General features: G+C 35.8%; 1 protein-coding gene across 1 annotated transcript; it reads left to right on the plus strand.

Annotated features, from left to right (window-relative positions):
• The first annotated feature begins 3,589 nt into the window (after positions 1-3,589).
• GALNT3 (polypeptide N-acetylgalactosaminyltransferase 3) lies at positions 3,590-26,835 on the plus strand. Its single transcript, XM_068968591.1, has 10 exons — positions 3,590-4,104; positions 7,872-8,044; positions 13,084-13,233; positions 15,396-15,630; positions 16,112-16,229; positions 17,646-17,846; positions 19,881-20,012; positions 20,214-20,315; positions 25,272-25,424; positions 26,148-26,835. The coding sequence occupies exons 1-10, from the start codon at positions 3,590-3,592 to the stop codon at positions 26,268-26,270; spliced, it is 1,902 nt and encodes a 633-aa protein (XP_068824692.1). The 3' UTR covers positions 26,271-26,835.
• Positions 26,836-27,481: the final 646 nt, after the last annotated feature.

A 27,481-nucleotide genomic window follows, 5' to 3' on the forward strand; every position in this document is an offset into this window, starting at 1 on the left:
CTGGTTTTGCACTGAGGTCCGTTAGACCAGGTCTCATGACATTTACTTTTAAAGATCAACCACTGTCAAACAATTAACATCTCTCAAGGGTAGTATGCAGATTGTATCCACTTGATGTGGACACATTATCTGTCAGTCTGTTCTTCCTCGTTTCTCCTTTTTTCATATTCCTTGCTCTTTCCTTCCAGTTTCTCCTTTTCCTCCCCCAACCCTTCAGTTCAGTTCAGTTACTCAGTTGTGTCTGACTTTGCGACCCCATAAACCAGGCCTCCCTGTCCATCACCAACTCCTGGAGTCCACCCAAACCCGTGTCCATAGAGTCGGTGATGCCATCCAACCATCTCATCCACCATCATCCCCTTCTCCTCCTGCCCTCAATCTTTCCCAGCATCAGGGTCTTTTCAAATGAGTCAGCTCTTTGCATCAGGTGGCCAAAGTATTGGAGTTTCTGCTTTAGCATCAGTCCTTCCAATGAACACCCAGGACTGATCTCCTTTAGGATGGACTGGTTGGATCTCCTTGCCATCCAAGGGACTCTCAAGAGTCTTCTCCAACACCACAGTTCAAAAGCATCAATTCTTCTGCGTTCAGCTTTCTTTATAGTCCAACTCTCACATCCATACATGACCACTGGAAAAAAACACTAGACTAGACGGACCTTTGTTGACAAAGTAATGTCTCTACTTTTTAAAATGCTGTCTAGGTTGGTCATAACTTTCCTTACAAGGAGTAAGCGTCTTTTAATTTCATGGCTGCACTCACCATCTGCAGTGATTTTGGAGCCCCACAAAATAAAATCTGGCACTGTTTACACTATTTCCCCCAACCCTTAAATGTCGCCTTTTCTCTGGCCTTCTTTACTTCACCGTAGGTGAACTCTTTTGTACCCCAAGACTGTCAAACGTTCATCTCTAGCACAGAGCTTTCCCTAATTTTCAGTCCTATGTATCTTTTTCCCTGGAGAAGGAAATGGCAACCCACTCCAGTATTCTTGACTGGAGAATCCCATGGTCAGGGGAGCCTGGCAGGCTATAGTCCACAGGGTTCCAAAGTAGGACATGACTTAGCAACTAAACCACCACCACCATATATCTTTTTACTCAGGAGAACTCACCTTGGAAATCCTAACAGCATCTCAAATTTGTCATGGCCAAAATGGAACGTCCCATCTCCAATCTATCTTTCTTTCTATATTTCCTGCTTCTGTAATAGGCATCACTTTACCCATCCACCTCCTCTTTTTCCCTTTCGTTCACAAAGTCCTATTTGATCTCAATTCCTTGAGTCTCTTGAGTCAGCCCTCTTCATTCTTCCTGTTCCCCTCAATGATTTGGTACACATTACCTTTGCTGGTGCTGAGGAACTTGTGGTTTTTCAAAAATATAAATATGATTATGGTCCTTCCTTAAAGTCATGCAATACTTTCCATTCCGTTCATTCAGGACAAAATTGGTGGAGTCCAAATTTACTGTGTGAGCTGATCTTTAACTGACTTTCTAGCCTTACCTCCTGCCCTTTCCTGCTTGTGGCTTCCATTTCTGCTGTACTCAAGGACTGATCACATCTTTTCTTGCTCTTAGACCTTTGCACCTGCCATTCCCTCTCCTCTCTCTTTTGTCCAGCAGTCTAAAAATTGCTTATGGCTGGGTGATATCTCTGGGAAATTCTACCTAACATTTCTCCTTATCTTCCATGTGCTTTTGCAGTCTCCATCATATCACACTGCTTCATTGCCTGTTGAAGTGCCATCATTCTTATTGGCCTCTGCTCCTTGAAGCTTACCTTTAAGGTATCTTTCCTTTCATAGCCATAGCCTAGCACAACATTTGTTAGAGTAAAAAGGACATAACCACAGTTGGGTGGTTCTGAAACTCCTTATATCTTCAAGTGATGTTAAAAGCTAAAGAAAGAAAGTGAAAGAGTCGCTCAGTCATGTCTGACTCTTTGTGACCCCACAGACTGTAGCCTACCAGGCTCCTCTGTCCATGGGATTTTCCAGGCAATAGTACTGGAGTGGATTGCCATTTCCTTCCCCAGGGTATCTTCCCAACCCAGGGCTCGAACCCGGGTCTCCCACATTGTAGACAGACGCTTTACCGTGTGAGCCACCAGGGAAGTCAAAAGCTTAAGAGATCATTTTAATTTTTACATGATACCATTGAAGCAACCAAGCTGAGAAATATTGGAATCTCAGTTTTATGGGCAATAAACATCATAACTGAGGTATCTTTTGGAACCAAAGTGTCCATTCTATACTGAAAACTTATAGAGCAGTCCAACTAGAAACAGTATATTAAACTAAGTTTGCAGGTTCTGCCTATTTTGTTTATCCAGCTTAAAATTTCTTGTTAAAGACTGGAAAATCCATCTTAGAACTTGGTTTTCTTATTTTAAATCTAGTGATAACTTTGGAAAAGAATTTAATTAAATCAAGTGCTAGCTTTTACTTCTATAAATGACATTTTCCTTAAAATATGTTTAGGATTAGGGAGCACTGGCATTTTCCTTGCCCCTTTGCCCTTGCTAATTACTTGACTGACTATAATGGTGCATAGTGTATAATCACGTACTGAACCCTTCACATTACATTTTTTTAAGCATTGTGAAGAAAGTCCATCTTCACTGTGATTCAGGTTGTAGTCAGTGTCCTCTTTTACATTTTGTTTCTTCTGCTTCTGGTGGCCTGTATTAGGATATGATAAACATACTGCTTTGTTCTTAGGATCGTCTACAAGCAGGATTTTATCACACCAAATACTGGTTGTATAATTCAATGATCTCTATCGCCTCTTTAGAGACACTTCAAATGAAACTTACTGCCTTTTTTTTTTTTTTTTTTTTGGCTACTAGATTTTGTGTTTGTGTGAGCTATGAAAAATAGCCATTATAATAACATTTTCTTAATTTTCCAGTCTTTATTGGTTATGTCAAATTCACAAGCACTATTGGGTTCGCAAATTTGGGAGGATGCTGGTTTACTTGGTGGTGAAGTTGCTTTATCATTTTAATTGATTTAGTTGAACTTCAGATTGTTGGTGAATGTCTTAAAAACCACTATTTTAGATGTGTATCTGACAGTACCTGTCAGTGTACTTTTGTTTTCTTCTGGATTACCCCTTCCTTTACAATCAGTTTAATGAAGTCCTTTGTCCTCTCGGTTATTGAACTAAAATTCTTTTTAAACTCAAAATATATTTATAAAACCTATGCATATTATATGGTAGATAGTAGCCAGAGTTAACATGTAATGTATTTTTTACTGGAGAGAAATCTCTAATATTTTATAACCCCAACAGATTATAGTTAACGATAGCAATTGTCTCCCAAAAGTATAATTTTTTGAGGCCAAGATACCTTTGACTATTATTAACCATAAGAGTATATTGTTTACAGCTTATATTCAGTTGTCTGAGTGAGTGAAGTGAACCATGCCTATAGGAATGAATAGCTACTAATACCATCTGTCATTTCTGTTTACAGGTATTACAATTTAAGGAAACCTTCTTGCCAGCAAATCTATGATAAAAAATATACATAACAGAGGAAACTGTAACAATTATTTGTCAAGTGACAAGCTTTTCATGTCAGAATGGCTCACCTAAAACGATTAGTGAAACTACATCTTAAAAGACATTATCATAAAAAATTCTGGAAGCTTGGTGCAGTAGTTTTTTTCTTTATAATATTTTTGATTTTAATGCAAAGAGAAGTAAGTGTTCAGTATTCCAAAGAGGAATCAAGGATGGAAAGAAACATGAAAAACAAAAACAAGATGTTTGATTTAATGATAGAAGCTGTAAACAATATTAAAGATGCCATGCCAAAAATGCAAATAGGAGCCCCTGTCAGGCAAAACATTGACGCTGGTGAGAGACCCTGTTTGCAAGGATATTATACAGCAGCCGAATTGAAACCTGTTCTTGACCGCCCACCTCAGGATTCTAACGCACCTGGTGCTTCTGGTAAAGCATTCAAAACAACCAATTTAAGTGCTGAAGAGCAGAAGGAAAAAGAACGCGGAGAAGCAAAACACTGTTTTAATGCTTTTGCAAGTGACAGGATTTCTTTACACCGAGATCTTGGACCAGACACTCGACCTCCTGAGTATGTTGAAGCATATTAATTGTTTAGTATTTATCTCGAGGGTTTGCCTGGAAGGGGCGTTAGTTAAGGTGATACTTGTTCTTTAGCCACTTTGAAGCAAAGAATTAGCAAATACCAATTGTTTAATCTGTTTCAGTGATTTTTTGCTTATTATTATTGAGAGTAGATTTCTGTATCTATGATTGGTGAGGCATTGCATACATGAAAAATTACTATCTTAGAAATTAGGAAACAGAATTCTAGATTTGACCTCTATAGAAACACAAGGAAATCCTTTATTCCTAAAAGCTTTAGTTTTCTCATCTATTAAGCAGGAAATATGGGGTGGATTTTATGGGAAATGTGGGAGGTAGAAGAGTTATTTCTGTTCTTCTCTGTGTTGCTATAGAGTAGAAATATTAAAAATGTGCCAAGATTTTGGAGCTATTAGATAATGATACTTTATGAGCTAAATCACAGACTCTGTGGCTACTTTTAGTGCTATAATTATATTTCAGAATGCCCTGTGTTTTGTAACCTTTCTTTTAAGAGCCAATATTGCCATTATTACTAATTCAACTGCAATTCTTTTTCTGGGGTATCTTTGAACAAGTTCTTGTATTTATTGAGTTTTCTCCCTTTAGCCTCTGGAAGGCCAGAATTGCTTTTTATTGTTACTTTGTTTACATGTTTATCTCAAATATATTTTGCTTAACATTCCCCCACCCCAGATTCTTCTGTGCTGGCTCTTTGTTCTTAGTTAACTGTTTTGTTATCTTTGAGGTAGTATTCAAATACTCTATTTGAACTGAAATGGTGAAAATGAATTTTAGCACTTTCAGGCAATCTGTAGGTTTGTTAAAAGTGCAAGCTAGACAGACTGTAAACAGTGCCTGCATATTTTGCTTTCTAGTTATAAGAGAATTAAATTTATAAGTGTGGCTGAAGAAATGTACTTTGGTAGACTTAGGTCTATTGCTTTCTTCATATTTTTCTTTGATCTGTTCTCATGAATACCTGGTCCAACTATGAGTCCCTCAATACTGAAGCTGTGTAAATTAGATTTCTGTTGCTCTATTCTAATGTATATGATTCAGGGTTAAATTGCTTATTATTTTAAATGAATGTGTGAAAAAACAAATGAGTGGAAAATATTCTACCTCTTCTAACAGGGCACCGTATAGTTCCTTTTTTATGCTGATAGGTTAAAATGCACTATGGCACTTTACTGATTTTGGAAGAAGTGTTGATTGAAAAGTAATCCCCATCACAAATCAAGAAGCATGCTTTTTGTTCTTTGACATGACAAAATGAGCCTAAGATAAGCCTTTTCCCCAATATAGCATTGAGAATCTATAGTAATATACGATAATGTTAATCAATAAGTAAGTACAAAATAGCTAAACAGACAAAGAAACTTTTTTTGGACAGTAGTGCATACTTAGAACTGTGAAGAGTTGAAGATTGAATATTTCCATAGTTTTAACTTATGTCAGTAATAAAAACATTTTCTGAAGAATTGCTAACCTTTTATATGCTCATTAGAAATATGGATCTAGTTTCTCCCAAAGCCAGATGGTCTTGTGACTGATAACTTAAGCACATTTCTATATGCCAACTTTTTCAAATGGTTTGACTGGGAATCTGTAATTACTTTGGCAAGTTATTTTAATTTCACTACTTTAAATGACATGTGAAACAACTTTTAAAGCATAAATTGAGCATGCTAATTGTTTCAAAATAAATGAGGTTTATGAAATTATATTGTGAAATTTTATTATCACTTGTATTAATGACACTTTTACTTGATATTAGTACTTATCAGTTAGGCAAATAAACCCTAGTTTAAACTGAAAGTCTTATGAGATTAAAGAAATAACTTTTCACTAGTGTGAATTTTTGTAAAGTTTTCTACTTTAAATCTTCAAAAACTTTTTATATTTCTTAACTAATACTATATTAGTCACATGGCAAATAAATATAGGGAATTTTGTTTTAATCTCAAATCTTCCTCCCCCAAATGCTTATAAGACAACAAATAAGGTTTTCTCTTTTCTTAAAAAAATACTATAGTATGAAGTTTTTCATAATTTTTACTTATACTTTGTTGTTTTAAAAAACTTCACGTATTAAAAATACAAACTTATGTTTCGCTGTTTGTTTCTGTGTAATTTTAACTCAAGGATAGATAAATTGGTTGGTTGTATTTGGACTTTATTTTTAATGAGTAGATGAGTAGTTTATCCAAAATTCACTTTAGAACAAGTTGTTTTCATCTACCAGTGCAGATGAATGCTATTATTTTCTTCTGGCTATATGCTTCACGACAGTCCTAGAGAGAAAAATCAATTTCATGCAGAACCTTCCTCCTCTTTTCCTACTCAGTGGCATTGACACCCTCTCAATAGTTTACCCCTAATCTAATTCCTTCATCACTACAAATATTTCAACCTAAAGATCTCTCAGAAGAGGATCTGAAACACATTCATACTGATGTATGGCTATAAGAGTAGTAATTAGTGAGAGTTTGTAGAATATCTCTTTTAGGGTGGCTGCTTTCCTAGGCCTCTAGTACCATCGTGGGGGCTCTGGTTTTTCCATCAGCCCTGGCAGAGCAACGGAAGTGTGCTGGGCTCTTATCTCCACGAGTGACAGTGATTTATTTCCCTACCTTTGGATTTGACCAGCACAGTTTGATTGTTCACACACTATTTATAGTGGTATTTGACTGTGTGGGAGGATTTCATAGTCCATTTTCCAAAAGTGTACAACCGTTTATGGTTATCAAAGATCCAGTTGTTTTAATCTTTACCATAAACCACACATATTTTATGTCCCAGGTTCACTCTGTCTGATTTTACTGTGTTTTGAGGCCTCTCCTGTATGTTATTTCATTTGATCCTCACCTCACCTCAGCTGAGGAGGGACTGTGGTCATCTCTAGTCTCAAAGGCTGGAGATTGTACAGACCCACCCACATCCCAGTGGGTTCGGATGAGGATTATTTTCCTTGAGGGTGACATTGCTATAAAAATGAATTCAAGATCTATTTATAACTAATGTTTTTTAGCAAATGAGTAGGATCACTAATCAGTCATAAGCCACCTAGGATCTCTCTCCTTACCGGAGCAAAATCTTTAACACAGCAAGTCATGTGATATATGGTAGGTACTTAACAATTTTTTGCCTCTGATGATCATTATAAGAAATTAGGCTTTGTGGAAAGTGAATTTTTTTCCCCTTTTGGTTCAGGTATAGGTTAAGGAAATTGATTAAACAGAAAATATTACATACTTAGCAAATATCTAAGATAATCTCTACAAAGATGAGTATTAATTTAATAAAGTTGCATTGTTAAAAATTGCAAATATTAAGAGAAAGGCATCATTTCTACAATGAAAGAAAAAAATTTTTTTTTTTTTTTAATTTGAGCAGTTACACTTATTTGCCATTTTGCAGTTTGGCTCACTTCTAGGTTTATTTTTCTTATCTAAAATGTTATTTATATTTAAAGTTATATTGTTGAGAAAGCTTACAAGAGCACGTTTTAATCCATGACATGTGATCAGTATCAGTGGACATGACCTCTAGGTGAGTGGTCTATTTGTAAAACTTTTGTTTCAATCTGTTTGCCTTTATATAGCATTCAGATCATCTGACATAGAAATAAACTATGCGCCAGCATTTCTACTGTGTTAAAGATTAAAACAATGATAATTTTAGCAATGGTATAGCTGTGAAATAATGTAATACAATTCATTATCGTTCTTCTACTTTGACTTTTTCTAGATGCATTGAACAAAAATTTAAGCGCTGTCCTCCCCTGCCTACCACCAGTGTCATAATAGTTTTTCATAATGAAGCGTGGTCCACACTGCTTAGAACTGTCTACAGTGTGCTATATTCTTCACCTGCCATACTGCTGAAGGAGATCATTTTGGTGGATGATGCTAGTGTAGATGGTAAGAAAGCACATGCAAATTAGATTATTTCCTGAGTAAATCCATGTGGTGCTGTCCAAAGTCTTTTTGGTTGTATTTACTCTCTGTATGCCACTTCAGAGCCTGAATATAGTGTCTGGAATGCTGTGTATGCTGGGTAGAAGGAGAATCCAAGGATGTCCATATTCAGATATTTTGGAGTTTATAAGTGTGTGAAACGCCGTTATTTATAGTTTTGTAGTCCTCAGTGTGAGAATTTTTCCTTTAAAAGACATGATTAGGAGCACATACTTAAGCCTTGAGTCAGGCTGGCTTGGTTTGAATACCATTTCTGGTCCTAACAAGCTATGCAACTTGGGCAAGTTATTCAACCCTCTTATACTCAGTTTTTCTGTCTGTAAAATGGGGAAAATGTCATATTTCATCAAATTTATTGTAAGATACATTATTAGTTTATGTATCATTAGAAAAAAAGACCCTTACAGTCAACTAAACTAACATATCATTGATTATAAAAAGTATATAATTGTATGGTTCAGAATTGAAGAAATATATTAGTATATAACTCCTAAGTGAAGTGAACTGAAGTGAAGTTGCTCAATCATGTCTGACTCTTTGCGATCCCATGGACTGTAGCCCACCAGGCTCCTCAGTCCATGGAATTTTCCAGGCAAGATTACTGGAGTGGGTTGCTATTTCCTTCTCCAGGGGATCTTCCCAACCCGGGGATCCAACCCAGGTCTCCCGCACAGCAGGCAGACACTTTACTGTGTGAGCCACCAGGGAGATCCGAAAGTGAAGTCACTTAGTTGTGCCCGACTCTTTGCGACCCCATGGACTGTAGCCTACCAGGCTCCTCCCTCCATGGGATTCTCCAGGCAAGAGTACTGGAGTGGGGTGCCATTTCCTTCTCCAGGGGATCTCCCAACCCAGGGATCCAACGCTGGTCTCCTGCATTCCAGGCAGACACTTTAACCTCTGAGCCACCAGGGAAGTCAGCATATATAACTCCTAGGGTTGTTTTAAAGATTAGATGAATTAATATAAATAATATATTAATAAATAATATAAAAGAGTAGTTAAAAATTACTGAGGAGTTACCACATCCTGTTTTATTTTTGGTTCTTTTAAATATTCTAATACCACTTACAAAGCTAGATAAAATCGTTAATGAATTTTCACTTCAGTTTACAAGTCAATAGTCAGTTGCTAAGTTACACATTGTCAGTTGGACTCACAGGATAATTGGACAAATACTCTAATTTGCTGAATTTTCAAACATCACAAATATTTTGGGTATCAAACAGGTACAGATTATTTCAATGAATGCAAAATTTATTCCTGAATGAGCCCAAGTTTGGAACTAGATTTCTTAAACTCAAATTCCAGCTTTTTGGAAACACTAGTGAGCAGTTTCCTTATCTGTAAAATGATGATGACATTCTTCCATCAAATTCAAGCACCAAGTAAATCATTACTTTATAGGGCTTACCCTGGTGGCGCAGATGGTAAAGAATCTGCCTGCAATTCAGGAGGCCTGGATTTGACCCTTGGGTTGGGAAGATCCCCTGGAGAAAGGAATGGTTACCCACCCACTCCTGTATTCTTGCCTGGAGAACTCAATGGATAGAGGAGCCTGGTGGGCTACAGTCCGTGGTGTTGAAGAGTTGGACATGACTGAGCCACGAACACTTTCACTTTTTTTTCCATTGCTATAGACCATGAGGGGGAAAAAAGTTGCCTATTATGTCATATGTCATCAATTAATTATAGGATATATCCAGATTTTAGACATGATAGTAAGTGAACAAAGCACAAAATTATTAACTTGTTTTATTTAAATATTTCTACATACAATTCTAGACATCCCTATGGTTTCAAAATAAAATAGCCCAAGTGAATAGAGGTTATATTATTGAGCTAAATTAACATCCAGATGGAATAGGATTGCTCCTAATCAGAGATCTTTGACTTAGCTGTAAAACCTATCCACCAAATAGAGAAGCTTTATTATTCAAGTTCCCTAGATTCAAGTTACATTACGTCCAGATTTCTGATTTGAATCTTTAATCCTCTGAGCCAGGTTGCTTCACCATCCGATTGTAATCAGTTGGTTTATTTATTGCTTGACTTGTTCCATATTTTTCTAATTCTTTGTATCTATTTGGACCAAAGTCCATGGATTTTAAAGTGATATCTGATTAAGTTCTCTTGTGTGTTTTATGTAAAAAAAAGAAAAACCCAGAACTTTATTTTAGAAATCTTTTGCTTTGGTTTCTTGAGCTCTTTTCTCAGATAATTTTTATTTTGTTGATTTTTAAAGAAGTGGGACAACAGGGACACAATAAGGCTACATCTAGCAAGCCTTCAGTTGAAAGTAACATATTATTTAATTGCACAGCAAGATTAATAGAATGAAAGGAAATCAGAATAAAGGATGATATCCATTTATAATCTTTCTGTTTCAGCCATTTCAATCTTTTCTTTCCTAATCACTATCTAAACAAATATATAATGTTTATATAATTATACCCATGAAAGAAAACCAGTTTTGAAATCTGACATTTTCATATCACGTTGTTTTTAGCCTGTTTCTGTTACTTTCAAAACTTACTTTTAATGGCAGTAATGAACCAGACACATTTTGCTTAACCATATAATTTGTGTATGCCTTAGTCTTACTATAACATGATACTGTAATAGATACCCTTGTACTTCTGTTATTTTCCTTTTTTTGAATTATATCTTTAGATTAGTCTGGAATGGCAGGGCTATTTGGTTAAAGTGTCTGAATATATATATATATATATATATTTTGTAATTCTTTATAGCAATCAATGATAGATTTGGAAATATTTTCTTGACAAAGGGCTATCTTTGCATAGTAGTGTAATTGTCTTATTGGATTCAGTCAGAGAACTATCCAAGGAGTACCCACTGTGGAAAATGTATCCCTAGTTATTGTAAAGGAGCTTGTGAAGTAGAAACCATAGTCCCTGACTTCAATTTGCTTGACGGAAAAGCATGAATATGTGGGTTATCAATTAACAGATAGCTAAAACCCAGTGATACCAAACAAAATATAATGAACATTTCCAGAGCATAGACCATGTGCTAGTTTTGTTGTTATTTAGTTGCTAAGTTGTGTCCAACTCTTTGTGACCCCATGGGCTATAGGCCACCAGGCTTCTCTCTGTTCATGGGATTTCCCAGGCAAGAATAGTGGAGTGGATTGCCATTTCCTTCTCTAGGGGATCTTCCTGGCCCGGGGATAAAACCCAGGTCTCCTTCATTGTGGGTGAATTCCTTATTATCTGAGCCACCAGGAAAGCCCAATGTGCTAGGTAGTCCCTGTCTCAAATATTTTATTTGTATAACTAATCTTTCATTGTATCCTCCCAACAATCCCCTATGAGGGTAAATCCTATTATTCTCGTTTTATAGGTAAAGAAAGTGAGGTACAGAAAGGTAAAATAACTTGCCTAAGTTCACGTAGCTAAAAATAATGGTGCTATAAATCAGACCCAGGAAATTTGACTTCATGGTTTTGTGTTTTTAAATTCATAAAATCAAGAGTGTGGATGGGGGTTAAATTTAAAAGGCAGGTAAGAATTTACAGGAAATTCAAAAGTTTTGGGTGAATAAAATTTCTTAACTTGTGAACAGTGAGAGGGTTTATTGAAGGAATCTGTAGTGACTCCATTTAAAAAATTGATTCCCATAAAGATATTAGAAATATTTTTATTTTATAAGTTTCTGCTTTGTGAATTTATCATTAAAGCAGAAATATCGATGGTTATTTTTTTTTAAGACAAATTACAGTCCTACTTGTCTTTCAGAGAATTAGTTTTGAGGTACTTAGAAGGTGTTGAAAAAGTTAATCTGTTACTCTGAGATAGTAATGTTTAGATAACACTTACTTTTCCCCAAATGTTATTCCTGGACTCTTCCCTCCTTCATGAATGTTTAAGCTTTAAATAAGCAACTATCCTTTCTGCACCACAGGAGAATTAAAAAATATGCATAATTACAGATAAAGTCAAAGTCACCTTCAATTGCTTCTGAAATCTGGCAGAAGCAAACATCTACCCAGGAGGCTTGCTGGCATTCTCAATATTCCCAAGTCTTTTTGAGTCTGGGTGATGGCCCAAGAAGGCCACGTGAAGAACTACATGATATATTCAACGAAGAATCAAGCATTTAATGTGAAAAAACAGGCCTAAGAAGTTGTTTAAAAATATGGACAACACTTGAGTAACTTGACTGACATTTGTTCCTTTTACCTATTATTTTAACTCTTGCTTAGTATGTATGTCATCCAAATAGGAATACTGAGATCTTAAATTACACACCCATAACTCAGATTTTCCCTGCTTATAACCTCATTACTGATTTGCATGCCCTTTTCTTCCTTCATATTTTTATTGGAAAAAATCTGTGTCAGGAGACTCTAGAGCTTTCAAAATTTTTTTGCTGACTCTTTGTAGAAATATTCCCAAACTACTGTAGCCCGGCATTTTTCTACTTGTATTTTTCTCAAGATTTTGGTCTTAAAGTTATTTTGACCACTGGCTAAATGTCAGAGAATTTTTTTTGAGACTTCACATTTTTCTATAAATTTCCAGATTTAAATACCAATTTAAAAAAGAATTAAAAAAATTTTTAAATGAGAATCAAATATCTTTTTGGCCAAATTCAGTTTCTTTCTTTCCTTTGTCTCTTTTCTCTGGCCTCTAAATGAGTGTTCTTAACTCCTGGGGTCTATTCCATTTGAAGTCTCTCACTCCTCCCAAACACATTGTATTTACTGACATGACATGGACAGGATGACTGTGTGTTATAATGTCATGCATTATAATCATCCAAAAGTTAAGATTTGTATATGTAATTTTTTCAGTAGAGTTAAGGATATAATATTTTTTATCTTAAGAGGTGGATGTGTACAACTGTTAAGATTATACACATAGAGGGATCATTGCCTTGTGCTTTCTTTGTTAGCTTTCATGTTACATGTAAAATAAACTTAGAAATGAGTTAATCTTGATTTTTTTCTTTTACAGAGTACTTGCATGATAAACTAGAGGAATATATAAAACAATTTTCTATTGTAAAAATAGTCCGACAAAAAGAGAGAAAAGGTCTGATCACTGCAAGGTTGCTAGGAGCAACAGTAGCAACAGCCGAAACGCTCACATTTTTAGATGCTCACTGTAAGTATGCATAGAGAAACACAGTTGTAACATTTTCCCTCTCCCTCCCTCTAATTCAAAAGGTAAGGAAACCTTTTCTTTAAATGTCTAATAGCATTTTCTTCCAACTGGTGATTATAGCAATGATAGCGCAAGCAGATTATAGCTCTGGGTAGGAAATTCCTTTCACTTATTTAAAGATCTTACCTCCTTTGTATTTGAGGTTCTTTAACTTTATGTCTTCCAGTGACCAGCTTCCCCAGTGAGTTATCCATGCCTGGGACAGTTTTTCAGATGCTTGTTTTGTATTTTTAAAACAAGTGTTTTTCCTTATTATTCTTGAATATTGCACTTTAAAGTGAGTGAAAGTTTTGCTTGTGTGTGTGGTCAACTCTATCATAAACTTTGTCCCAGTCCTCACACTTTTACTTTTTATATTTCAGTTTTTTTCTTTCCCCTTCAAAGATTCATAAAGTCCTTCTTGTGCCAAATGAGAGGTGTTCCTTCATAGCTTCCTGTGTGTTTTCCATGAATGTTGTGAATTTTTGTTTGTTTTCGTTGCTGTTGGATTTTTTCTTTGTATTTTAATTTTTTCTCAAGCGTCAATGATTGTAAATATGGTACTTGAAGACTATTTTTAGAGTCAATGTCTAATGTTCACCATTCGTATTATTCGAATGTCACATAGTCCCTCAAGCACCAAGCTTCCTGAGTTTTACTCTTTGTATGAGTGTTTAGCTTTGGATTGGCCAGCCCTCGGGTGCTCTTTGACCAAGCAGATGGTTTTGAGCACACACTAATTGTTACAGAAGGGCTTTTGGATTTCCTTGAGTCTGTTTAGAGCTTTCACATCCGGTATTCTCTCAATACCAGGCATTTAAGCAAAGTCTAAAAGTAATCCAAGAGAGGTGTTTTCAAAAGGAAATGGCCCCTTCTCCAGTATTCCTTCTCCTGTTCCAAAATTACAGTAATATCAGACTGGGCATTCTTCCCCTCCAGGCAGATTTGTCTGACGGTCCTCCTGGGCCATGACTGCTGATGGCTGGATGATGAAAAGTCCTGAGGAGGACTGCACATGCCACATCTCCTGAAGTCTGAGAGTGATGTGAGAGCCTGGCCTGGGGCCAGAATCCGACCTTTTGTGCCACTCCTTCATCCCCTTTCGTTAGTGCTGAGTTGGTTTGAATGGCTCTTTTCCAATTGCTAAAATCAGAATGTTCTGATTCCTTTACTTATTTTCTCCTACAACCTTGTCAGAGAAATGAAGATTTCCGTTTCTATACCTTACTCAGGGAGACAAGTTTAAGTAAATCAGAATATTTTTGGAGCTAGGTGGTACGAAAAAGTCACCCTTGATTCATAGTCCATTTTAAAGAGAAACATACAGTGTGAAACTTAAATATATCAGTATTATTTTACTTCCATTCTAAGTTAAAAAAATGTTACTCCCTCCCCACCAAAATCACTTCTTCAGTTCAGTTCAGTCTCTCGGTCGTGTCCGACTCCTTGCAACCCCATGAATTGCAGCACGCCAGGCCTCCCTGTCCATCACCAACTCCCGGAGTTCACTCAGATTCACATCCATCGAGTCAGTGATGCCATCCAGCCATCTCATCCTCTGTCATCCCCTTCTCCTCCTGCCCCCAATCCCTCCCAGCATCAAAGTCTTTTCCAATGAGTCAACTCTTCGCATGAGGTGGCCAAAGTACTGGAGGTTCAGCTTCAGCATCATTCCTTCCAAAAAAATCCCAGGGCTGATCTCCTTCAGAATGGACTGGTTGGATCTCCTTGCAGTCCAAGCGACTCTCAAAGAGTCTTCTCCAACACCACAGTTCAAAAGCATCAATTCTTCGTCTCTCAGCCTTGTTCACAGTCCAACTCTCACATCCATACATGACCACTGGAAAAACCATAGCCTTGACTAGATGGACCTTAGTCGGCAAAGTAATGTCTCTCCTTAGCTATGCTTAATCTTGCCTGTTTTTTTTTTTTTTTTCATCCTACCCTTATCTCATTACAGGAAACCTTTAAGAAATCTCCCTTATATAAATGTTCAAAATAATAATAATAATGACTTAGATATTCTCATTTCTCTGCAAACTCTCTTCCAAAATACAAAAAGAAAAAAAAAAAAAAAACCTGGAGTGATTTTTTTTAATTAATTAAAGTTGTGTTCTTTCCAGGTGAGTGTTTCTATGGTTGGTTAGAACCTTTGTTGGCCAGAATAGCTGAGAACTACACTGCTGTCGTGAGCCCAGATATTGCATCCATAGATCTGAACACATTTGAATTCAACAAACCTTCTCCTTATGGAAGTAACCATAACCGTGGGAATTTTGACTGGAGCCTTTCATTTGGCTGGGAAACACTTCCTGATCACGAGAAGCAAAGAAGGAAGGATGAGACGTATCCAATCAAGTAAGACGATTGTTCTCAAAGTCTTACATATAGTCAGTTGTTTGAATGTCTCTGCATTCTTTGTATTTTTTACAGTAATTTCCACCAAGGTGATTCACACTAACAAAAACGAAGAATATTCTGTATGAAAGGAATAAAAAAGTACTTTACTTATGGACTTGCTTATACACAATGTTACCTAGTAGGAAGTAAAATTAAGTGAGCTCTAACTATGTCTTCCTTATAATCATTACTTAAGAATCTTTAAGTTTAGTTAAAAGACAAAATAATTTTGCTCTGCTAGGGAAGGATACTTACCATAGTTCCTCCCCATCCCCCAGAACTTGACTTTGAAGATTGCATTTTTAGTTTTTATTAATCTGTATAAAGCCTTGAAATTGTGATCTCTCTTTATTTGTAAATTTAATTCAGTTGCTCTTAAAATAGTTCTTTTTTTCTTACTTGGTTGTATAACAAAGTTTGACAATGGATTATTTTTCAGAACACCCACTTTTGCAGGAGGCCTTTTTTCCATATCAAAAGACTATTTTGAATATATTGGAACTTATGATGAAGAAATGGAAATTTGGGGAGGTGAAAATATAGAAATGTCTTTCAGAGTAAGTTTATAAATATAGTTCACATGCTCATATATTTCTAGTTGGCTGATACAGATTGTCATAGATGTATGTAGTCTTTACTTTTTGTGCTTTCTTAAATTGTTAGAAATTTTAGAATCAACATATTTTCTTTTAAAATGTAGCTTAATATATTTATTCATTGCTGCCAGTATAACAAGAGGAATCAGTTAAATGCTTGTGTCCAGTCACTAACACCAATTAATGCACTTGTAGCTACTGAATTCCAGCCAAGATAAATATAATTAAATCTAGTGCTTCAGGAAATTGGTTGACTATCAAGGGAGTCAGAATGGAAAAACATTTACATATAATTTTAAAGAACATTGAATTTAACTCTTTGGATTAAATGAGCTTTTTTTCTGTACATATTAAAAGTTAATATGAGAAATAAAGGTTTTAGATCTCTACATGTATGTATTTGATTTCATGAGTTCATTTTCTTCAATAGCTTTGTCATTCATTTCTCATCACTTAGGCTGGAATGTAGTAGAAAAAGAACTGAACTAACAGTTGGAAGTTTTAAGTTTTGGCCCTGGTTTCATCATATAATGGCAATGATTATCTTAGCCAAGTTTGAGCGGCCTAAGGGCAGGGGTCTTGTTTTATTCATTTGAGTATTCCCAGCCCCCAGCACATGTTGAATCTCAAGCATAGTTGAACTGAACATATCACTAAGCTTTCTCACTTGCTTAAAAGAGAGAATGTGATCACTGACCTAATATTAGCACATACTATTAAACATGACGTTTAGATTTTTCATTTATGGCAGAACAGATTGTCAAGACATCTAAGTGAGCAGGTACTGATTTAGCAATTTGCCATTTTATTTAGAGTTAAAGCAAATACGTTTTTTTTGACCCTCTTAAATGGCATGATATTTTTTGTATATCATGTCATATATATAATGACAAAGTTTAATAGGTTGTGTTTTAGAAAAATGACTGTCTGGAATCGTTTTCTTGATCACAAAATTGAATGTACAAGAGGTAGAGTTTGGGCCCACTTACTCCAAATCTGCTGTGGAAGTCAAATGCAGAAGAGCCATTGGTCTTCTGTGAATACTAGAGAACTTGCATAATTTTTGACCAAAAAAAAAAAAGAAATTTCAGAATTTATTTTTATGAGCGATCTGAAATCACTATTCTGTTGAGGTAATTTCTGAAAATATGTTTACTTTTTTTGTCTCTAGTGTCTGTACTGCCTAATGATAGTTCTTTAAGAGCTTAAGTTGAATTGGCAGGGAACAGAGAAAGCTGTAAAGAGAGAGAACAGAGAAAGCTGTTTGTAAAGCTGTAATAAATCTCATTTTTATTAGTATCTTAAAGGTGAACTTAAAAGCAACACTTTGATTTTCCTAAAATACTGTAAATTTAAACAAATATCATTAATTATCAGGTATGGCAATGTGGTGGGCAGTTGGAGATTATGCCTTGCTCTGTTGTTGGACATGTTTTTCGCAGCAAAAGCCCTCATACCTTCCCAAAAGGCACTCAGGTGATTGCTCGCAACCAAGTTCGCCTTGCAGAAGTCTGGATGGATGAATACAAGGAAATATTTTATAGGAGAAACACAGATGCAGCAAAAATTGTTAAACAAGTAAGTTAGAACTAACAACAGTAAAAATCCACAGCAAGTTCACATGTCCTTGGACTTGTTTGAGCCAACTCAAGTATAAAACATTTTTTAGGAAAGTATTTTTGAAGCTGGTCTTTTTAACTCAAAAATATATAACTAACTGATGCCAGTTTTCACTCTCTATTCTCTTGTTTTTTTTTAAGTCAAGTAAACTGAATTTAAAACCTGAGGCAATATACAGCAGAAATCAATGCAATATTGTAAAGCAATTTCTTCCAATTAAAAATAAATAATTTTTTAAATTGAGGCATTCTATTTGATGTTACTTTTTTTTTTTAACATGAAAGATATTTAGTTTTTGTGACTGCTTTGGTTCAATATTTTACTTAATGAAAATAAGATTAAGTGGAACTGCTTTCAGCTGGTTTTAGGTGATGTGATTAACTCCTGAATCAAGGTGCTAAGTGGCATTTTGAATTAGAGAGACAGTGTCAGATGTGACAGAATGAACCAAGATATCAAGCTTTTTTGTTTCCAGTTCTGGCTCCACTACTTTCCGGAAGGGTGACTTTGGCAAAGCCCCCTGAGACTATAAAATGGTCATGGTACTTTATAGGGTGATTGGCAGGTTGGCCAGACATGAAGTATATGCTCCACCACATTTCTTCTCTCTCCTTCCCTGTCTTGGTATAAAATACTTACCTGTCTCCCAAAACAACTGTGAAATACATACTAACAAATGCATGGCACTGTGGTTGTTATTGACCTGTCCTAGATAAAAGCTCTGTAGAATCATCTTGCTTTAGAATTGAGTCCCAACAGTTTCAATATTGGATGTGGTAACTAAACTAGACAGTTTAAGGACATGCTTTGGTAAATGGCATCCAATTCTTTGTAAGAAACCATGCCAGTTTGTAAGGAAGTATATATTGGGATTAAAGGGCATCAACACCTCGGATGTCATAAAGGTTTGGTTACCTCATTTGTCTTTTTCTCTGGTCTCTGGTATCTCCCTATAACATGTCAGTACCAAGCAAAATCAGAGCAGTGCTGGACTGGATTGCTAGCCCTTCACCCAGGGCCACCGACACAAATGGGGTAGTTTGTATACTGTATAAGGTACTTGGTTAAGCAGGCGAGTGGATACTACTACAGCTTATGATTTCTTGTCACCCACAAAGTGGCAAGTGACCCAGAAAACCCATTTTTACCTAGGGCAAATAGACCTACATGATAAAATATATAAGCTACCCAGAAATCCTTTAGAGTTTCCTACCTTTTGCTAAGACCCCTGGGTTCAAAACATTGAAGTTGGCACAGAAAATATTTTTGTTAGTTAAACTGATAAGCTAGAGTATTTACTTTTACACATATCTAGGTACTCATAATTTTTCTTTAAAATTTTGCCTATATCAGATACCTTTTCAACTTAGAAGTGCTTTTAAAAAATATTTTCTTATTCCTTTTTAAATAAGATAAAGGGAAATAAAATATAGTTGATTAAAAACTTGACTTTTTCTACTAAAACATTGTTATTGTTAGGATATTATTAGGAAATATTGTTAGGAGTAAGCGGCATCCTTAAAACTAGAAAAAAATATTCCTAAAGTATAAAAATTATTATTATCTTTGTGGTCTTGACTGGAGAAGCGATATGAATTACACTGTACATTGGCGCTGTTTCTCACACCTCACTTTATAGACCACTCTAGTGTATAAACTAGGATGCATTTCGAATGTCCCCACTACCATTGTTTGCCTTCAGCATTTCATTTAGGACCTCTGTCCCGTGAAAGAGGTTTGTGGCACAAAGGAAGAATACAGTAGCACAAGGTCAGCACTGCAGCAGTCCTTGATTCTTTTTGAAGCCAGAAGTGAGCAGCCAGGCATACTTGTTGCCTGAACGAATGGTGACTAGTTAAATTGCATATTACATTTTGGCCCAGAATTTTTTTTTTTAAAAGACCTAAATGTAAATATAAATAATAGCATTTGAAGTACTTCATCAGTGCTGTTTTAATTAAGCATTCCCCTTCACTTCTCATCTTCCTCCAGAAATCATTTGGTGATCTTTCAAAAAGATTTGAAATAAAGCACCGCCTTCAGTGTAAAAATTTTACGTGGTATCTGAATAATATTTATCCAGAAGTGTATGTGCCAGACCTTAATCCTGTTATATCTGGATATGTGAGTATTTTCCTGTTCCTTTTTACTTGGTGTACTCTTTGCCACGAATATTTATGTGGTTCAAGAAAAATTGCTGTAATACTTTCTGGTTTATTGCTTTTGAGATTTTTACATTAACATTACTTTCAGAAGTTAGTTGAGAAAATATATAAACCACATAGATTTTTTTTAAAATTTTGTAACTTGAAAATTTCCCTTTAGATTAAAAGTGTTGGTCAGCCTCTATGTCTGGATGTTGGAGAGAATAACCAAGGAGGCAAACCACTGATTCTGTACACGTGTCATGGACTTGGGGGAAATCAGGTGAGCACTGCACAAAAAATCTTGCCTTCTCTTTAGTACCTGCAACCAAAAGTAAGTTCTTACATGTCTTTCAGAACCCATACATCAATTTCATGTTCAGGTAAACTGGTATGTGAAATACTTTTAGAGTAAGTTAGACAGTTAATATTGAAGTTGCAGGGTACTTTATTTTGATTTTCACTCTACCTCTGGAAACAGTTTGAGGTTGCTTACCCATTCAGTAGAAAGGCAAATGAGAATATAATAGAATAATGCCATCTGAAATAAAAACAAAAACGGGATCTTCTGTGTGAACCTTTAAGGTTGCGTGGCTATTAGCATGGTGATTTTGCTAAATTATACATAAAGGCTATACTTAACAGGATTAGACAGCAAATAACATCATGTTCATACTGTACTTTTGTGGGCCACAATATTATCTCAACAGATTTTTTCAAAAATATGTTTGTTCTTGATTCTCCTTGATTGGTGACATCTTTGCTTGTTACTGCCCTTTTGCTGTTTTACTAATTAAGACTAAAATGTCATATGTCACTATGGATAGAGAACATAGTAAAATATTATTTCCAGGTTTTAGCTTCCTTTTCTTGCCTTTTACAAGTTAATTCCTGGAAGATTAGACTCTTTCTCTCCGTTGTTAATTCAACAAATTCACTAAGTGACCCCTGCATACCAGGTACGCTGCTGGGTTCAAGCAATTTAGATTTCAGCTCCTTCAGGAAATTGCTGTTTCAAAACTGGCATTTACAGTCAGGATGGTAAGGTCTGGGATAAAACTTTCAGAGTGCTCTGGGGGTATGGAGGAGGGCATCTGAATTAGGGTGCCCATACATTTGCCTGGGAAAGGTGACATTTGGGGACATTTTTTGAAAGGTACACATAAGAGTTAGTGAAATAGCTGGTGGGAGTGAGAACATTGTCCTAAGGAGAGGAGCTAGTGTGTCTTTTGGGGGAGGGCAGGATTGCAAGTGTTTTGGTATAAAGTCCACGATGTGCATAGAGGATTTTCATGGTATTATTAATGAATACTCAAGATGCCCTGTGTTAACAGCATGGAACTTTGATGATATCAGTTTTAAGAAGAAAGGGCCAGTTTATCTCCTGGTCCGTATACTTCCATGTTTTTTCTACTCAGCCTCAGTTTAATCCAGTTCCAATGCTTACTCATCCAAACCAATTAGTCTGCTTGCTGAAGATAGATGATGCTGATGCCCAAAAGCTATAGGTAGTGAATAGGATCCATTGCTTGATGGTTAGATATAGTTCTGAAATAGGATGGAGATACACACAGATATATACAGACTTACATGTATATACATATACACAGATGTATGAGTATATGTCTTCCTATTTGGAAATTTCCCTACACACCATATTTTAAAAGAAAAAATAATTATACAAATAGTTGCCTTCTTTTGGAAATAACACAGGACTATCCAAGTAAAAACTAGGGTTTGGAGCAATGAGAAATATTTCCTCATTTGTAAAAATCTTACCATTAAATGTGTGTGTGCGTACTCAGTTGTCTCTTACTGTTTTGCAACCCCATGGACTGTAGCTGCCAGGCTCCTGTATCCATGGAATTTTCCAGGCGAGAATATTGAAGTGGGTTGCCATTTCCTTCTTCAGGGTACCTTCCCAATCTGGTGATCAACCCGTGTCTCTTAAGTCTCCTGCATTGGTAGGCAGGTTCTTTACCACTAAGTGTAAATATTAAGTGTAATTTATTTCAGGCTTTCTATAGCATTACATCTATTTTACCATAAAAATTGAAGATATATTTTATACGATGTTCTGTTTTTCTCCTGTCATTGCCATAAAGATATTTTTATAGTTCTGTCTCTAAAATAATTTTTAAATTATAAATATCATGGGGGCAACTTTTAGAAATTTTGGAATGGTTAAATAATTCACATATTCTTTCAACAAGTATTTGTTTGACAGTCTATAATGTAACTCACTCCCTTATAGTAGTGAAGAAGACCAAGTCTCTGTCTCGTGAAGCTTGTATTCTAAAAGAAAAGGAAAAAATAAATATGTAATTTTAGGTATAAATAAAAATAAAATAGGGTAGGGAAATAGTGTGTGGGGGGCAGTTAGTTATTTTTGGAGGTTCAGGGAGACCTCTTTGAGAAGGTGACCTTAGCCTGGAGGCCTGAAGGAGTTGGGAGAGGAACCGTGTCCTAGGAAGAGAGCATCTTGGCAGAGGGACCCAAAGCCAGCGGCCCAGTGGCAGGTAATGAAGCGGGCACAAAGCCAGTGTGGCTGGAGTAGAGTGGTCCAGGGAAAGAGGGTGGAAAATGAGGTCAGAGACATGGATTAGGGGGCTGGTCGTATAGGACCTTGCTGGCCACGTTAAGATCATGTATTTAATCCCAAGTGTGACAGAAGCCACCTGAGGATTTTGAGTGGAAGAATACTATTTCCTGGTTTATATTTTAAGAAGATAACTCTGGCTTCATTTGCCCTGACATGGCCACTGATTTTATTTTGATTTATTTCCTTTAAATGTTATTTTCAGTCAAGCACTGCATTTAAACTAGTTTAGGAATTGTGGTTCCTTGAGTGGTAGATGTTTCTGAGATATCATCGAACTCGGTCATTTCCTCAGGCTTCCTTCTACTCTCTTGACAGATAATGATATTTTTTTGTAGCAGAAAATTCCATTGTAATGGTATTTGAATATGCCAAGTGAAAGATAAGTATTTTGATTATGTGACTAAATTGACTAAATACTGGTGTAGTGCAGAGTGCAGGTTAATCCATTACTGCTTTGTTACTCAAGGCCTTGCTTCTTCCCCTTTCTCTTCTTGCGGTTTTGTCCTGGTTCTAAGTTAAAGTCTGTCCAGTGTTCTCAGCTAGCTAATTACATACTCTTTGGCTAAATATCTTCAACTATTTTCCATTCCTTATAACTTCCCTTTTAATGTTTTTTAAAAAAATATTACTAGTGAAGTAAAGTACTGGTCAGCCTTTCTCATCATCTTTGAGGTCCTAAAGTTTATCCTTTTTAAAGCACAGACAGAATGTTGTTTTCCTGATCTAAACCCATTTTCTTTCAATCTGAAGAAAGAAAGTCTTCTTTCTTTCCATTTGAAGAGCTTTCAGTCTCCATCTGAAGAGCTTTCAGTCTCTATCTGAAGAGCTATCAGTTATAAAAAAGACTGATATTATATTTGTGGAAGGAGATAAATTAAGCATGAGGCTAAGGCCAGGGGAACTCAAGATTAATTCAGCTAATGTTTGTGGAGTGCCTACTCTAATACACATAAAGGGTTTAGAACAGTCCCTGCCTAGCACATAATAAGGGCTCAATAAATATTAGTGCTAAGACTAATTACTTCCCTATTGAAAATCAATTATGTTCACTCATTTTCCCTTTGGAATGTCAACATTATGAAATATTTGATTTATAATGGATGTCATTACTAGATACACTGCCTGACTTTGGTCTACAGTGAAGTCAGCTAGCTACACCATAATTCTAATGGAGTGCTGTGGAAGTCGTCTCTGATGACTCTGGGAACCCTGAGGAGAGTGTAAGTTTGTGCACAGGACAAGTTCAGGGAAAACTAAAGCAGGAAGGTAATATTGGAGTTGACTTTGGAAGCGTCGAAGGGAGTTAACTAGACAGAAAAGCATCCAGGGAGGTGTTCCAGGGAGAGCACCGTAAAGCAAAGTCTTGGAGCTGTGGATACACATGTCCTGCTGTGGTAGGATTGTGTGAAAGGAACAGTGTATAACCGGGACGATGGCTGATGCAAGATTGAAAGTGGAAGATTTCACATACCAGTTAAGAAGTATGGGCTTTATCTTAGCAACAGTAGTGATTCACTTAAGCAGGGAACATAAGGGATCAAATCTACGTTGCAAAAGACAAACTGGCAGCAAGATTGGATTGTGTTATAGGAGTGGAAGTTGGAGGTACAAGTGGAGGTGTTGCAGCAGAGATTTTGAGTTCCTGAACAAGAAAAATGAGGGTGTGAAAGTAAGGATGGGTAGGATGGTAGCATCTGAGAGGAAGATTCAGAAAGACTACGGAGCTAGTTAATTGGATATGTGGAGAGAGAGAAGCATCAATAATAGTAACAATAGCTAAAAATGAATTGAATGCTTACCACATCCAGTTACTGGTCTAAATGTTTTACACATATTAACCCATTTATAGTCATAACCCTATGTGTGCACTTGTGTGCTAAGCAGTTTTAGTCGTGTCCAACTATTTATGACCCTATGGACTGTATAGCCCACCAGACTCCTCTGTCCCTGGGATTCTCCAGGCAAGAATACTTGCCATGCCCTTTCCAGACCCAGAGACAGAACCATGTCTCTTACCTCTCCTGCATTGGCAGGTGAGTTCTTTGCCATTAGCGCCACCTAGGAGCTATTAAATTACCTTTTACAGGCAAAGGAACTGAGGCATGAAAAACTGTGTCCCCTCCTTTTTTTTGTCCATGGTATGAGGGTTGCAGGATCTTAATTCCCCAGCCAGGGACTTAACCTGGGCCACTGCAGTGAAAGTGCCTAACCACTGGACCACCAGGGAATTCCACTGGACCATCAGTGAATTCCCAAGAGTACCGTGTTTAAATACTACTAGTTTAAATGAAAGTAGTATTAATTGAGATGAATAAGAGGGAAGGAACACTTGTGGGGAGAAACAGGAACGATGGGCTTGCTAAAAGTTTCCAGGCTCTTTTCTATGGCATACCTGTTCTAGCCTCCATCCTACCTGATAGCATCCAATTTCTGACATGGGGAGGAAGATAGTACCTTCTTAATTAAGTAACTATTGGTGATAGGCTGGAGAAAGTATATAATCTTTTCTGTTCCCTAAACTCAGTTTGTAATTATGATACCTATTGTTCAGTGAGTTGCTGATTTTTTTTTTTCTGACAGTTTTGCAACTGAGGATATAGGGTGCTTTTGTCAATAACAGCATTCTTCCTTTCACAGTACTTTGAATATTCTGCCCAACATGAAATTCGGCATAACATCCAAAAGGAATTGTGTCTTCATGCTGCACAAGGTGTTGTTCAGCTAAAGGCATGTACCTACAAAGGTCACAAAACAGTTGCCACTGGAGAACAGATATGGGAAATACAGAAGGTACCTCAGTGCAGTTAATTCACCCCTTTATGTAATTATTCTGAGTAGCCCTGTTGCTTATCTGGGAAAATATACAAAACAGTACATTAATGTTATCCACCAGAATTTCTCTGTCTTTGTTTGTCATTATGTATCTCTACCTTATGTTAAGAAAGAAGGTATCAATGAATTAAATACTCTTAGAGCAGAATGGTTGTAAAATGTCTTAGAGCATGATTTATGCAGATCAACTTTCTGTGGATTATTAATAATAGTTGTCGTATTTATTTTTCTGGAGTTTCTTATAATGTTTCCTGTGACAGTCATACTTTTCATACCTAAACTGATACTTTCCTTCCCAATTTTTGTAGTTTTTCATGAATCTAGATTTGAGGGAATACGTGAAAGGTGGTTTTTTTCCCCCCTGTTTTTAAGCATATGTTTTAAAGCTTAGCTAGAATCTTGCAGTTCTTACCTGCACATTGTTTTGTGTAATATTAGAACATTTATATAGCACCTTCTTTGAATCAAACATTGGTGGCATAAGTTGCATTGCCTGCACCAAAAACCAACAAGATTTAATCGGACATGGTAGATCTTAGAAAGATTAAAAGTTAGGAATGGTGTATATTTATTCTGTTAAGTCTACCTTAAGCTTCCATGAGACCTTGAAGTGTTTTTTATGTTTCTCAGTTAACTCTGAGTCTTGAAACTTAATGTCTGTTTTATTTCTTTTTATTCTAGGACCAACTTCTATATAATCCATTCTTTAAAATGTGCCTTTCAGCAAGTGGAGAGCATCCAAGCTTAGTGTCATGCAATCCATCAGACTCACTCCAAAAATGGATTTTTAACCAAAATGATTAAGTGTTCCTTAAAATAAAGGAGTTGAAAAAGGAGAGATTCTTTCTCATAAAACTGTGACTAGGCATACACTGTAGTTTTTGAAAATTATGCAAAAGCAGCTAATTGTAACTTATTCCAAGTGCATTTTTTTCTTATTTATATCTTAAAATGTCTATGTAGCACTGCTACAGAAATCCCTTAAGTTTCCATTTCAAAGCACAATAACTAGTAATACCAAAGACTATTTTGAAATGTCCAGATGTAGAGGAAGAGAAGTTTACAGTGTGATGAAAATAATTTTTCCAGTAAAGTGATGTTTGTGTGCTTTGTACACTTGAGAATATGCATAGTTACATTCACACACTCACAATTTAAAATATTTCTTCTAGTTTTTTGGGGGGGAGGGAGAAAGATTTGATACTGTATTTTTTTAACATAGAAATGGATCAGTGAAGGTCAAAAGTTGGCCTTTGTGTAAAACCAGGAAATTTTTTATAGATCTACAATTTATTATATAAAAATGCAGGTAAACTTTTTTTTTTTTTTTTGCATTTTGTTAACTTATCTGTCAAATGTTTCCTTAAACATGAAATTAAATAAATAAGGAGAAGACTATTTTTAACACTTCAGTTTCTTGGCAAACTTAAAAATATTTTTTAGTCTGAAGTCTACTTGACTTGAAATACTGAAGTCTTCCTTAAAAGACTTTTTAAAAAGTAACTATACTGTGTGTTTTCCCAAAGAAATTTAAAAAAACAAAACAACAAAAAAAAAACCTCGAAGTTGCTCTATGTTAAAAAGGTGTCTTTTCCCTTTCTGTTAGTCTTTTTTTCCTACCAAAATTCACTAATCTTGCATGTTTATGAAATTGAGTTTCAGATGCAGAATACTTGACTCATTTAAAGTTAAATTTTGTTTGTTACTGATTCAATTGTAGATTGTCTTTGCAATGAAAATTTTCACCAAAAACCTTATTTCTATCTATGGAAAATACAATAAAATCAATTTTATCAATATTATAAAGGATTTGATTTCAATTTATTTATTTTTTGGATAAAATATATAATTGATAATAGGGGAAGCATGAATTTTGTATACTGAATTTCTAAGCATCAATTGCAGAATCATCAAATATTCTTAAGGGAAAAAAACTTAATAATAGCAATGGCATAAAAATGGGAAATGGAGAAGATTCTGTGTTAGATATTTAGAGATATTTTTACTAATTTCTG

The sequence above is a fragment of the Capricornis sumatraensis genome, chromosome 3 (assembly GCF_032405125.1).
Source record: "Capricornis sumatraensis isolate serow.1 chromosome 3, serow.2, whole genome shotgun sequence".
Lineage (NCBI taxonomy): Eukaryota > Metazoa > Chordata > Mammalia > Artiodactyla > Bovidae > Capricornis > Capricornis sumatraensis.

What these genes read in the sequence shown, in the direction of transcription:
- GALNT3 (XM_068968591.1), top strand. Translation starts at nt 3,590, where the DNA reads ATGGCTCACCTAAAACGATTAGTGAAACTACATCTTAAAAGACATTAT. An exon ending in ATATAGAAATGTCTTTCAGA is followed by an intron (nt 16,230 to 17,645) that starts GTAAGTTTATAA and finishes ATTAATTATCAG; the next exon opens with GTATGGCAATGTGGTGGGCA. An exon ending in ATGGACTTGGGGGAAATCAG is followed by an intron (nt 20,316 to 25,271) that starts GTGAGCACTGCA and finishes TTCCTTTCACAG; the next exon opens with TACTTTGAATATTCTGCCCA.